Source organism: Sturnira hondurensis, unplaced genomic scaffold (genome assembly GCF_014824575.4).
Source record: "Sturnira hondurensis isolate 20B ecotype Veracruz unplaced genomic scaffold, ASM1482457v3 Scaffold0021555, whole genome shotgun sequence".
NCBI classification, from domain to species: domain Eukaryota; kingdom Metazoa; phylum Chordata; class Mammalia; order Chiroptera; family Phyllostomidae; genus Sturnira; species Sturnira hondurensis.
Genome location: NW_028094186.1, coordinates 446,411 through 460,501, shown reverse-complemented (window position 1 = coordinate 460,501; position 14,091 = coordinate 446,411). Strand labels below are relative to the sequence as shown.

General features: G+C 53.2%; 1 protein-coding gene across 1 annotated transcript in view; it reads right to left on the bottom strand.

Moving 5' to 3' along the window:
* Positions 1 to 5,512: 5,512 nt before the first annotated feature.
* The window catches only part of SLC9A1 (solute carrier family 9 member A1), a 46,928-nt gene continuing 38,349 nt past the window's right edge, over positions 5,513 to 14,091 (bottom strand). Inside the window, exons 5-12 of the mRNA XM_037032788.1 lie at positions 13,025 to 13,227; positions 11,015 to 11,104; positions 10,526 to 10,596; positions 10,233 to 10,406; positions 9,842 to 9,956; positions 9,587 to 9,688; positions 8,212 to 8,284; positions 5,513 to 7,623 (exon numbers count right to left, since the gene is read on the bottom strand). Coding sequence (XP_036888683.1) covers positions 7,289 to 7,623; positions 8,212 to 8,284; positions 9,587 to 9,688; positions 9,842 to 9,956; positions 10,233 to 10,406; positions 10,526 to 10,596; positions 11,015 to 11,104; positions 13,025 to 13,227 — 1,163 coding nt within the window. The 3' untranslated portion in view covers positions 5,513 to 7,288. The remainder of the gene's footprint in view (positions 7,624 to 8,211; positions 8,285 to 9,586; positions 9,689 to 9,841; positions 9,957 to 10,232; positions 10,407 to 10,525; positions 10,597 to 11,014; positions 11,105 to 13,024; positions 13,228 to 14,091) is intronic.

Genomic DNA, 14,091 nt, shown 5'->3' with positions numbered 1-14,091 from the left:
AGAGTGATAAATCTCACAAGTATTGAGAAGCCTATTATGTAAACTTTTGTAGTAAACGTTTTGGAGCATCCAGTGATCTGGGGCATGTCAGGGTATCTCCTCTTGAAACCTTATTGTCCGTTGTGAAGAAAGGAGCAAAGTGTTTGATGGGACTCTGGAGTTTTGAGGCAACGTATACATTTGTCAGTGCTGTTCTATGTATTTACTGGAAAACTTGTAAGACTGCAACTTGGTGTTTTTTTAAAGATTTTATTTTTTTACTTTTAGAGAAGGAGAGAAACATCAGTGTGATACGTGTAAGAGACACATTGATCAGTTGCCTCTCACATGCCCCCACGTGGGCACCTAGCTCGCAACCCAGGCATGTGCCCTGACTGGGAATCGAACCTGTAACCTTTTAGTTCACAGGCCAGCACTCAATCCACTGAACCACACCAGCCAGGGCAAGACTTCAAATTTTGCGTGAGGCCTGCAGCAACATAAGACGCTGCAGCAGGTCCAGGCTGCAGAGCAAGCTGCCCTGACACATGAGCTTTATTATCTGGAAGTGACTATGGCAGCAAAACATGCCTGTATGGACAAGTCCCCATAGGAAAATCAAAGTAGAGTTAGAGACCCTTAGGGTTTTGGATTAATTCATGCCCTCTCTGCCAATAACCAGTTTCCACTTAAAAACAGCTCCTGGCTCTTGACTGGGCGTGGTGGAGACGGAACGCCTGATCATGGGACCCCAAGTGACCCATGCGGCCAGAAGTGGGTATTACCTGATCCATCTAATCCTAAACTTGGACATACATAGTAGCATTCTGTCATTGAAGAGTCCATATGAGATCAGGTCTGAGCAAATCCAGGAGGCACAAGGAAACTGCATGGGCAGATGGATCAAATTGTTACAGTGGCTGCTCTTGCTGCTTGACTGCTTCTCCCTTAACCCGTGGGTGGGGAAGCTGCTATGACCAGCTAACACAGAGGGAAGGCGCAGACATGATTCGTAAGTGAGTCTGTGCCGTGTGTTAGCACCAGGCCCAAACAGACAACCCCTGCATTAAAGCCACACCCAGGGTGTCTCTAAGAGACAGTGATGAAGAGATATCATCTTAATGGGGAGAACTTCTGGTTACACTGATTGTCCATTGTGCCTGGGAGAAAAGATAAAGTAAGGTACAGACCTATTCTGGTTCATGGGCAGAGGCTAACAGAGTTGGCTGGCTGGTCAGGGACTTGCAAATACCAAGGCTGGTGGTGAGGAGGTCTAAGGGTGGGATACGTGGATGGACGGACTGCTGGAACGGGCTCAGGTAGAGAAACCATTTCTAACCCACCAATCCCCTGAGAGGGCATCCATTTTGAAAGAGGGTCCCAGTAATCAGGTGGACAAGGTAACCTGTTCTGGAGACGTCGGCTTCTTTCCCCGGCACCCTGGTTCTTGCTCGGCGGGCTGCCATACAAAGCAACCCTGGCGGCCGCGACGGGGGCTATTTGTAGTGTGGAAGGCGGAATGACGACTGAAGATGTCCTTGGGATCTGTGAATATGCTATATTTTATATGGCAAAGGGTGAATTAAGGTAGCAGACAGAATTAAAGTTGCTAATCAGCTGACCTTAAGAACATGGAGATTATCCTAAATTGTCTGGGTGGGCCCAGAGTCATCACAAGGGTCTTCAAATGTGGAGTCAAATGTGTGTGATGTGAGAGAGACTTGACGGGCCGTGACTGGTTTTGAAGACGGTCGGAGGGTGAACGTCAAGGGATACAGGCAGCCTCTCGAAGCTGGAGAGGCAAGAAAAACCAATTCCCCTCCAGAAAGGAACACAGCCTGGCCAACGCTTAGATTTTAGCTCCATGAGACTCATTTCAGGCTTCTGACTTCCAGAACTGTAAGATAAGTTTTTGTTTTAAGCCACTAAGCTTATGGTAATTTATGACAGTAGCCACAGCAAACTAACACACCTGGCTCCTACCAACACATTCCCCTGCCAACTCCGATCTGGCAACTGGCCGTGCCGAGTGCCCAAGCTGCCGGCGGCAAAGACCAAGCTGAGTTTTCCACATGGTCACGTTCCTTGGGGCAATGGTTCTCAAAGTGGGGACCATGAGCCCTTGGGGGTCCCTGAGATTCTTCCATGGGTCCGTGAGGCCAGCCCTACTTCCATACTAATACCAAGACATTCTTTGCCATTATCACTGTCATCCTTTCGGGAGCATGTGGTGGGGTTCTCCAGGGACTACATGAGACATGTAGAGCGGACTGAATGCTGAAGCAGATCTGAGAGTCTAGGTGTCTTCTCTTCAGCCGCATTCTAGGGAGATTCGCAAAAATGTCAAATAATGCTATTCTCAGGATTTTCGATCTGAAAAAAGTTAATTTTCAGTTAAAATGTTATGTTTGTAGTAACCTGAATTGGGTTTATTAGTTTTAAGTAAATATTTTAAAGCCTTAATTTTTAATTGAGTGTATTGGTTAATAAAATTATGTTTCAGGCGTACAGTTGTATAAACACATCTGTACATTATGCTGTGTGTTCACCACCCCAAGTCAAATGAAAACTCAATGTCTGATCCACTACATAAACAGAAACCCTTGAAACTTCTGAGTGTGATTTTTCAGGAATTTTTAAGAGTATAAAGAACTGCTGAGGCCCCAAATTTGAGAGCCGCTATCGCGACCCCCTGCTAGCTACCTGTTGGCAGGTTGACTGCATTAGCCCCTTACTACACAACAGGAATACTTCTACTTCATGGTAGTAAACATGTTCCAGGTACGAACCTCCCACCCTGCAGTACTTCTGCCAGCACCATCATTTCTGGGCTTTCCCAGAACACCAAGTTCAGCACTGTTCCACCTGCTCATTGCCTATCTTCATTTTAGGGTGCAGGGCACACGGCGGTGGTTTCACCCATGGAAGGCAGTGGACCTACAACGTGGCCCGTCGCTCAGAGCAGTTGACTGGACAGAACAGCATTACGGGGCCAGCTGGGAGCCAACACCTGCGAGGTTAGTTGCCGATGGGCGGGATGCAGTGCATGCTTTCAATCAGCGGCCAATATATGGCTCCGCCTCTCTCACAGCGGGAACACGGAGGCTCAGGAGCCATGGTGTAGAGATGCGAGTGGCTCTTCTCACTGTTACTTCAAACGACCTAATGGAGAAATTTTTGCTTTCCATCACCTCAACTTTGCGTTCAGTGAGTCCGGAGTCCTTGGTGCCCAGAGAAGGAATGCTTTCAGGGAACACAGATGTGGTTTCCTTAAACTGGAAGACCTTCTTGCTGGTTATTTTGAGCTTTGTACGTTGCTGAACCAAAAGGCAGACAGGGTGTCAACTGTACCAGATAGGGTGACTAATCTTGGTGACCAGAAGGAAAATGGAGGCTGGGCAGGAAAGCCAGGATTTACTGGGTGCCTCTCAGATCTCCCACGTCCAGTTATAACTGTCAGTGGGCACCTTGGCCACCCGACGAACCTAAGGTGAGGACCTGAGTTGCCTGCAGATAAAGGTTTAGGACACCCACGGAGCAGAGAGCCAATCAGCTGAAGTGCTGGCAGCGGGTGAGAGGGACATGGGAGTGGAAGGAGGACTCGTGATTGCTGATTTAGCACTTGGGGCCAGATGCGGGAGGCGGCGGTGTTCTACAGCAGGTTTTGTTATTTCCCCTGCAGTCTTGCTGAAAGAGCCCTAGTGACTGACTATGGTTGTAAGTTAGAATCAAGGTGAGGATGATTGAAGGCAAGGACATGGTGAATATGACAAATAGGTGGTGATCCATGGGACTGTTTCCTGTATTGGGAAGACCCTTTTTTTCTCCCCTTCCATTAAAAATAATTGAGGTGAAGCTCACATAACATAAAATGAAACATTTGTAGTAAACAATCAGTAGCATTTAGTACCTTTGCAGAACTGTGCAACCATCACTACAACCTGTTTCCAAATGTTTTTCATTGCCCGGAACTGAAATTCTGTAACCAACGGGCAACTGGGACATGAGTTTTTCTTCTAAAGGGGAAGAATGGCCCTGGCTGGTGTGACTCAGTGGATTGAGTGCCGGCCTGCGAACCAAAAGGTCGCAGGTTCAATTCCCAGTCAGGGCACATGCCTGGGTTGCAAGCCAGGTCCCCAGTGGGGGTGGTTCGAGAGGCAACCTATCAGTGTATCTATTGCATATCAATGTTTCTGTCCCTCTTTCTCCCTCTCTAAAAACTTAAATAAATAAATAAATAAATGACAAGAAAGGATAGTGAATAAGAAAGGATGGTGGATAAATAAATGAAGGACAAGAAAGGATGGTGGGGGACAAAAGAAATTGTTCTGCTTGGATAGCCTGTCTCCCCTCTAAATCCCCTTCCCCCTTGCTCCATCTACTGAAAGGCTGACCTGTGTGGACTGAATTCAGTAGTCACTCAGATGCCTTTCCTTCTGGCTTTCAGCTGGGTTTGGCCAGAATATTTACCCGATGGGTCCCTGCCTGACAGGGGCGGTGTCCTTTCCCTGTGGTAAAACTCCCTCCTTGCCTTTCAAGCCTAGGGGTTGGATGGCTTCCTGCAGTGTGAGCTCCCATCCCTGGCAGGTTCCCTTAACTCTACCCACACCCGTTACAATCCCTTAGTTGAAGACTCTTCAACATCCCTTTGAACATACCATCCATTTCTTCGCGGGTCACCAATTGGTATAGCAATGGTGTGGTCCCCCCTACAGTCCTTCAGCACTGAATACTTCAGTTTTTTGTGAGTCAAACCAGCTCCACACAGAGGACCCAGGCTGCACAAAGGAGAGGCTTTCGGGGGACAACCCAGGTTCCAAGAGTGCTGGGGCTGTGCGCCAGGGCCCCACTGCCCTCTGGTGGTCAGCTCCTGAAAACGCAGGAATCCAACTTTGGCTGAACTAAGCTCACTGGGAGCCTGCACTGTGCTAATAAGCCCATTTACACACACCTGAGCACACATTTCATTTTCCTTCAGGAGTTAATGTCTCCACTTTATAGGTGAGAACCTTTCCATTGCCCTTTGGTTTGTATAAGCCAAAATCTCAACCTTGGACTGCAGGGTCCCTACTTCGCCTCCCCTCCCATCACCCTGACCCAGTCATGCCAGGCTTTCAGGTCCCGGCCCGCTGTGCAGCTCGCAATTAGAATACTTGGGAGCTCTCTGAAACCTTCTTCACCTGGTTAACCTCAGTTCACTCTCTAGTCCTCTCCTGGGATATCACTTAGGAAAGTCCTCCTCACCATCCCCTCCCCGCCCCCAACTTTCATTCACTGTCATGTACACACATCAGGTTTCTCCCGGTCTACATGTATGACTAATGTTGCTGTTCCCTGGAGGCTGAAGGCAGCCGAGGGTAGGGAGCACTCTGCTTTATTTACAGTTGTACCCCTGGTGCCTGGCATGCAGTAATCACGCACCAGCAGCTGACGCAGATGAGGCGTTTCTCCATGCCAGCCACTGAGCTAAGTCCTTCAGGCCCCAGGCCACCCTACTCCCCAAAGTCCCTGTTCCCAGGAAACAGCTCTCAACTCTATCAAAAACTCACATGAATTTATTAGAATATGAAAAATTTTGGTTTCTTCTGTATAGGCGGCAGAGCAGCAGCAGCTGTGGTGGCTTTGAACATGGTTGTCAATGTCACCCTTGCAGTGGTGACTCCTGCCCAAACCAGCACTTGCATGGAGAGGGGGACAGATGAGCACCCACTGCCCAGTGCACTGGGAAGAGGGGCGCTCTGACTATTGCACAATCCTGGAGGAGTGCCCTGGAGAGAAGGACAGATACCAATAGTCCTAGGCCTGGCCATGGGGGCATGGGAGTGGAAGTGTGTACCTGGGAGCAAAGGCTTCTGGGAGCCTAGGACTCTGCCCACCCACCAGCCCTGGCCAGACGGGAGATGCTCAGGGGAGGTCTTCTCCCTTGAGGACTGGGCTCCACAGCAAGCTGGGTGCAGTGAACATAAGAGGGAGAGGTTCCCGGGACCAACAGAGTGGGTAAGAGAAAGAACAGGCCGGCAGGAACTGAGGGTCAGGGCCAAGGGCAAAGAAGGCCCAGCAGGCCCAGCATCTGCGAGTCAGAGAGAACCATGATTGGGGTTAGGGTGTCACTTCTGAAATCAGAGCCTTGGGGCTACAGTTATGAGTCCAGGAGGCAGAGAACCGATCTGGGGGAGTTTGGGGAGACAGACCCAAATGAGGAAGGTAATTCTTTGGAGTAGGAGGACCACAGCTTCATTCAGCCGGGGTTTTTCAAAATGACTTAAAAACAGGAATAGCCTCTGTGCAAAGAGATCATACATGAACGTGTGAACAAACAAAACAGATAAAAAACCAGCACATCCTGGAGCCCCAGTCAGTCCCTCCCCGACAGCAGCCCCTGGAGGGCTCAGTGGTCCCTGCTGGAGCAATTTACAAAGCTGAGTCCCATCCTGGTCCACAGAGACCCAGCTCCTCACAGAGAAGCTCCGAGATGCAGCTCTGAGTAAGGGCCTGTCGAGGCGGCTGGCCAGGTGACAGAGCTGGCAGGAGGGTGGGGCTGCTGTGGGCCACCAATCCCTCCGCCCGTCAAATGCCTGCTCACCTGGCCTGGCCGGCATGGCTCAGTTGGTTGGAGCGTCTTCTGTAACCAAAAGGCCACTGGTCTGATTCCGGGTCAGGGCACATGCCCAGGTTTCAGGCTCAATTCCGGGTTGGGATGGGCACATGCAGCAGGCAGGAGGCAGCTTCGATGTTTCTCTCTCTCTTCCCCTCCCTCCCTCGCTTCCCCTCTCCCTCAAATGAGAAAATTAAAACCTTGAAAAAAGTCTGCTCCCCCTAATAAAATAAAAACCTTAAAAAATGTCTGTTCTCCTAGCCTTTCCCTGTAAATGAAGAGCCTGGCCTGAGCCAAGAGAGGCCTGGGCTCCTTCCCTTCCCAGATGGGACCAAGGCTGAGCCAGTGGCTCTTCAGTTAGAAACTAAGATTGGTTTGAATGAGGAGGGTGATGGAGAAGGAGCAGGGTCACCAAGCTCTGGGAAACTCGGACAGGCCCTCCCCTGGGGACGGGAGAGAGCCTGGATAGGAAAGGGCAAGGTCTGCCTCACAGCCCGGCAGTTCTGCCAGATGAGCGGGGAAGGCAGTTCTGGTGGAAGTGAAGGTGCTTCCCAGGAGGCAGGGGGAAGCCGTGCTGTGGTGGGCCCAGCTGCCATGCGGTCGGGGAGGGGCAATCCAGGTCAGGAAGGACGAGGGGAGCCCCCCAGCTCCCAGCAGCCCCTGCTCTGGTGGGAGAGTCTGTGGTGGGACAGGCACCGCCCACCGGCCGCAGCACTACTGCCCCTTGGGGATGAAAGGCTCTCCCTCCCCAGGCTCAGGGTGGGGGCCTGGGTCACTGAGGCAGCGCTGTATCCTCTGGGAGCTGGGGCTGTCACTCGGCCCAGGGGTGAAGACATCGTCAGTGCCTGGGGAAGAGGGCTCCTTGGTCCTCATCACAATGCCCCCTTCATCGTCCTCATCCTCATTAGCCACTCTGGGGTCCCGGTTCAGCCCGAGGACCTTGCCCTTCAGCTCCTCGTTCACCAGGTCCACAGACTCGGGCGACTGTGGGGAGGCTGGGTCGATGGTGATAACAGGCAAGTCGGCTTTCGGCTCATAAGCCAGTGGATCTGGGGACCGAGAGCAAGGCACAGGTTGGCTGCTGCCCCAGACCCTCAGCCCGTGCCAGCAGCTGCCACGGGGCCTCCTGTGAGTGGAGCAATCCTGATAAGTCTCAGAGTCACTCCATGTGGACTAGAAGGGCCTTCACCAGTTTCTCTTCCCTACAGGCTGAGGTCTCAGAGGTAGGACTGTGCTCCTCTCCTCAGACCAGGGGTCCCATGGATGTTCCTCCTCAGACTAAGAATTAGGGCTCCTTCTGGAGGCACCACCAGCCCCCAGGGACCCAGGCCTGAGAGAGGGAAGGCCTGCTCTGGTTTCCTCCCTACGTGGCAACCCCAGTGGTGCAGACCCCTCCTTGCCTGCCAGGCACCCAGCTCCCTCTGTCGGCCCCACGTGGAGCATCTCTGTCCCTGGGGAGGGCAGCAGGGCCGTCCCCCCAACTCCACCTGAGGTGGGAGGAGGTCAGTGAAGGAGATGCCTGTCCTCCGCACTGGCTCTCTGAGGCCTGTTCCTGTTGGAGTCTTATCTCGAAGGGACAGTGGCACCAAGCGCCCAGCTTCGAGGCCCCTCGCCAGGCCCCCTGGGCCCTGCCTTACCTGAGCCGATGCGGGCCCGAGACATGGTGGGTGAGTCGAGTTTGTGGGCCGGCACTGTCAGGTAGTTGTTGATCTGAGAGAAAGAGCAGACGGGCGTGAGCTCGGGCAGCCCCTCCGCGTGGCACCGGAGGCTGGCGGCCACAGGCGTGTCTGCGGTGTGCTCCCTCTCGGCAGTTCCTCATTAGGCTGTGTCATGCTAGCCCTGCGGGGGCTCCTGAGGGCTTGGCCCAGGTCTCCACAAGCCATGCATCTCCCAGGCGGCCCCGACACTTGTGCACTGCTCTGCCGCTCCCGTGGTGGCACTGCCCAGTCTCTAGCTCTAGCCACAGCCGCCCCTGAGGTGCAGGCCCACCAAGTCAACTCAGGTGTGGACACCTGGGTCCTGGACGGCCCCCAGGTATCTCATTGCAATGTGCTGAAAATAAACTCAGTTTCTTACCTTCCCTCACAACCTGTTCCTTCCTTGGCATTCCCTATCACAGCCACCACTCCCGGCTACCCCAGTCAGAAGGCTGAACATGACCCCTGACTCCTCTTCCTCTTCCCTCAATCCCACCTCAAACAGGTGACCAAATCCTGTTAGTTCCACCTCCTAAATGTCCCCTGAATCTACCCATTCCTTTCTACCTCTCCCTGCCACCCCCATAATTCGGGCTGCCCCCGCTGCTTCCCATCACTCCCTTGCTCAGCACCCTTCATAGCGCCCCGTGCCTGCAGAATAAAACCTGAACCCTTACACCATTAACAATTTTCCCTTGAAAGCTGAGCCCTCTGTTTCTAGAATGGGCCACATCCTGAGATTGGGAACTTGGGCACATTTTACCTTCTGCCTGGACCTCCCTCTGCCCACACTCCCTTCACTGTGGCTCTGATTCCTAAGCTTACCCCGATCCCATCCCTGTTCAAGTACTTGGGGTCCCTTGCACATCCTGTCTTGCAAGGGTCACCGCATGAGAAGCTCTCTAAAGGAGGGACTGGGCTGATTCATCTGGATTCATAAAGGCTTAGCACTTAGGGACCACTCAACAAATGTTCCCTGAATGAATGAATGAACTGGATGAATGTGTGCCTTGTTTTGCGATTTCAGGTGGCTCTCTTTCCCCGTGGGCGTTAGTCTTCTCAGAAGAAAATGAGAGTCACATGGAGGCTCTTCCTAGGCAGATGCCTGAGGGCATGATGAGGAGTCTGGCCTTTCACTGCTTTTAGTGGGGAGCAAGGCTTTCTGAATGCTGCACTGGGGGTTAGTTTTCAGAACAGGTGGAGGAGACTGAAAAGACAGACGGGAGTGTTCTATCTGCAAAAGGGCTTGGTGGTAGGGGTGCGGGAAGAGGAAGAACCCAGAGAAAGGAAGGAGCCACTCCCATCTAGGACATACCTTCTGTTCCAGTTGCCGGGCCTTCTGTCTCCGGAGCAGCATCTGGTTCCAAGCCTCCTCATAGGGGTCTGCCACTAGGGTATGTCTGTTGTAAGACCGCAGCTGTGGGAGGAGCAGCTGTCAGGCAGGGCTGGACCCTGAGGCTAGGCCTGGAGGGGGTAGGGCAGGCCTGGACACGTGTGGGGCCGGGTTGGGGCACACAGGGCAGAGGGGCTCCTGTCCTGTAGGGGAGCCGGGCAGGGAGCAGCCCCTCACCCGCTGCCTGGTCTTCTGTAAGTTGTTCCTTAGGATTTTGCGAATCTCCTCTTCCTTGTCCTTGGAGAGTGCAGGCAGGATGCGCTCGGCAGGCAGGGACTTGGGGTGGATGTTCCTGGGACGACACAACACAGGTTAGGTCCCCAAGGAAGTTCCTGTGACCCTGGAGCCCTCTGGGCTGGGCCAGAGAGAAGTCATTGGGGGATGTCCTGGGTGGGTGGGCAAAGCCTCAGGTCCTCAGTGTGGCTCTGCAGTTCTTGTCAGCCCTCACAGGATGACAGAGGGGCCATGCTCACTGCCCCCGCCCCACCCCAGGTGGCCTGCTCCAGGTTGGTGTTGAGGGGTTAGCGTGTGGGTGCGGGAACTGCCAGGGTTGGCCGTTAGCACTCACTGCATGGAGACGGTGGAGACAGCCGAGGGGATCTTGCCCATGCCTCCACTTTCCACCAGCTCAATGGCCTGCTTCATCTCCATCTTGTGGTAGAAGGCGATGAGCTGGGGCTCCTTAGAACGCTCCCCAGCTATCAGACACTTCTTCACATACTTCTTGTTAAAACGGTTGAGCCTGGTGGGGAAAGGGAAAACATGGATGGAGCCAACTCCTAGGGGTGGGGAGACACCCAGGCCCTGGGAGACCCTTACCTGCCCTTCCCCACCCACCTGCCCACCAGGCCTGCCACCTACTTGTCCTTCCAGTGGTGGTGGCCGTAGTGGCCACAGATGTCCTCGATGCCTGTCAGAAGGTGGTCCAGGAACTGAAATGGGCCCAGGGCCAGGTCAAGCCTCACTATTGGGCTCCTTCCCTACCAAGACTTCTGAATAGGCCCCCCACCTTCAAACCTAGTGCTGCTCTACTCAGACCAACCCTGTAGTTCCAGGAGCAGCCAGGAGGTGGCGCCATTACCTCAGTCATCCTGAACCCCAGTGGCATCTTAAACCCTCTGCCAGTGGGGCATGGCTGACCCCCCTTCTTCAAACTCATCTGTGCCTGATGCCCCCACCTCAGGCTCTCAGCTGTTCATACCACATCTCCCTATGACAAGACCTGGTGACCTGAGGAGGCTTAAAGACCACCCAGTCCTGGGACAAGGGAGAAGGGGCTGACTGAGGGCGTGGAACCAAGCCCTAGCTGCTCCCCGAGACTTCTGCAATTGGGGGCCCAGCTTCCAGTACCTGAGTGTGGATCTCCTCGTTGATGGAGCGCTTTGTTTCTTGCTTTTTCTTCACAGCCAGCAGGTCTACCAGGGGCCGAATGGTCATACCCTAGTAGGAGCAGGCAGGTGTCAGCCCTGTAGTTCTCCTACCCTGGCAAGGAGGTCACGGGGTCTCCCCACTCCCCCCAGGGCCCGAGGCTGGGATGCCCTCTTCTCTGAGGCCCCCAGTCTCTCAACCTCCATGCCAGCACTTCCATAAAGGCAGGTCCCCAATACCTGCTCTTCCCCAAAGACAGCCAGAGGTCTGAGGGCCTATCCAGCCACAGGGGTCAAGGGCCTGGATTTAAGTGTGAGCTCCACCACAGGCATGTTCTGTAGCCCTAAGGAAGTCAGGCCTGGGTAACAGGGAGAACTGCCTGTGCTCTTCCCGCCCCACAGGACTGTGACCAAGGGGCACCTGGTAATGGCAGCACCAGCTAATTTAACTGCACAATTACCATGTGCCAGAGCCAGCTGCGTTTCACTCGTATTAGCCCTTTAACATTTACAACAACCATAAGAAGTAGGTCGTTTTACTGTCCCCACTTTACAGATGAGGAAACTGAAGTTCAGAGAGGTTACGTAAGTGCCTAAGGTCTCAAAGAGCTGGATTCAAACTCAGGCAGGGAGAGCCCTACCGTTCAGCGCCACTTCGTTGAAAACGGACTTGGTAAACCATCAGCATATACAACTACAAAGGTGGTCAAATATTTCTGAGATGGAAGCCGTGCAAGAGGAAAAAAGAGGCAGCCCCCTTTCCTTTTAAAGGACAGAAAGTAAGTCCAGCCCCAAGAAGTCTCTTCCACATTCTTTTCTCCTAAGAAGGCAGTAATGTTCGCAAGGATGAGTGTCGAGGAAAGATGGAAGGCACAGTAGGGATGGTAGAGAAACGAGGCCTGGACAGAGTGTTTTCTTTCTTGCCCAAGGTCACAGATCAGGCAAGGTGGGACTTACACAATCCCAGGCTAGGTTTCCTTGGGGACTACCGGGGGGTCGGGGTGGGCTCTCAGCTGAGCCTGGGTCATGCAAATGCACAGAAATCACTGGCAAGCAAGCTGGAAGGATCCTTCAGGATCATCTAGTCCAGTCCCCTCACTTTAAAGATGGGGAACTGAGACCCAGAGACGGGAGGAGGATATCTCCCAGGGTTACAAAACAGCAGCAGAGCTTGGGTTGACTCTAGACCTCCTGCTGCCTGGCTCAGCCACTTTTCCTATTCCCTGGGTTGTGCTATTATTCCCATTTTACAGGTGTAGAAAGGGAGATCCTGAAATATTAAATCACTTTCCTAAAGCCCTCCAATGAGCATTGATTGTGGGCCTGCTGACTGCACCTATTTCTCTCACTCTGGTTTCCTAAGTTAGGCAGCATTCCGGCTCCTTGACATTCTGATTGGTCATTGCAATGGCTCATTATCATGATCCCCTCTTGCCCTGGCTGGGCAGCTCAGCTGGTTAGAGCACTGTCCGATATGCTAAGGTTGCAGGTTCGATCCCCAATCAGAGCACATACAAGAATCAACCCATGGCCCTGCCGGTTTCTCAGTCAGGGCACGTGCCCGGGTTTCGGGCTAGACGGGCAGGGGGAGCACAAGCAGCAACCACACGTTGATGTTTCTCTCCCCTTCTCCCTCCCTTCCCCTCTGTCTAAACATAAATTTTAAAAATCTTTAAAAAACATTAAAAAAGAACCAGCCCATGAATGTATAAATAAGAGGAACAAAACAACAAATCGTTGTTTCTCTCCCTCTCCCCTCCCCTTCTCTCTAAAATCAATAAATTAAAAGAATATTTTTAATATTATAATTTCCTCTTAACAACTGAGGAAACTGAGGCCCAGAAAAGGGGAGTGGCTTGCCCAATGTTGTGCAGCCCAAGTGATTGGCCAAGCTGGGACTAGACCCTGTGGCCCCCTCTTGGATCACAGGCTTCCTCTTTCCAGTGGCAGAGTTAGGGTCCCCGGGCCAGGGCTGCTCCACCCCGTCCAGCACCTGCACAAAAACAGTGAAGAAGATGACGGTGATGATGGCAGTGAGGAACAGGTCGCACATGGGGAAGTGCTTCTTGTCCAGGAGGTAGCCCAGAGAGAAGGCGATGGCCCCTCGCAGGCCACCGTAGGCGATGATGAACTGGTCCTTGGGCGTCAGCTTCACAATGCGGAACTTGTTGATGAACCAGGTCAGGCCCAGCACACCTGCCAGGGAGGAGGAAGAAGAGGGGTCAGGCGGCCCCCAAACCCTCCTGGCTTCTGCACTAGGGACTTCTCTGTCTGGAGGAAGCCTCCATGATAATCCCATGCAGCTCACTCATTTTCTGGGTCCCTCAGTCCAGGAGATGGGTGGATCCTTAAGGGGACCCCCGACCTGGATGTACTTTAGAGGCATCACAGAGGCCTCCAGTGGCCACAGGGTGGGAGGATGATCAGGAAAGAGATGAGATGGGGCAACACTCATTGAGGAAATAGGACGGGTACATGGGGTCTACTTTTCTCCAACTGGAAATTTCCTGTAATGCAAAGTTAAAAAATGCAGAGGCACGGGTGCAACCTCAACTGTCAGAAACAGAATCTATGGGGGACAAGGCCCTGGATTAAAGAGGTTTTAAAAAGGCACACTAAGGAATTGTGACACCCAGTCAGGCTGAGGACCACAGACCTAACCGCAAAGAGGAGGCGGTGAGATCCAGAGACGGGGAGGCACTGAAGTGAAATGTGTCTGCAAAGCGTAAGCTGGACCCGAGGACTCGAGGCCTGGTCCTTTGCGCAGACCAGGTGGCAGAACAGGTTTGGAGGAGCTGCCTGCAGCTTTGCAAGTGCTAAAGTCACCTGTGCCATGGGACAGCACGAACACTCACAGACCTAGGCTGTGGGGGCCTCCGTCCCTTCCTCAGGCCTGACAGGCCTCGAACCGCAGGGTCCCTAAGGCCCCTCCACTCTGACACACTGACTGACTCGTGAGAATGGGCTTCTCTCCGCCTCAAGGGGCCGGCACTTGGCATTGTGGAGAGGAGGACTGAGGAAGCCCTGCTGTTCAGCTGTGCTGGGAGCAGCCAGGCTCCA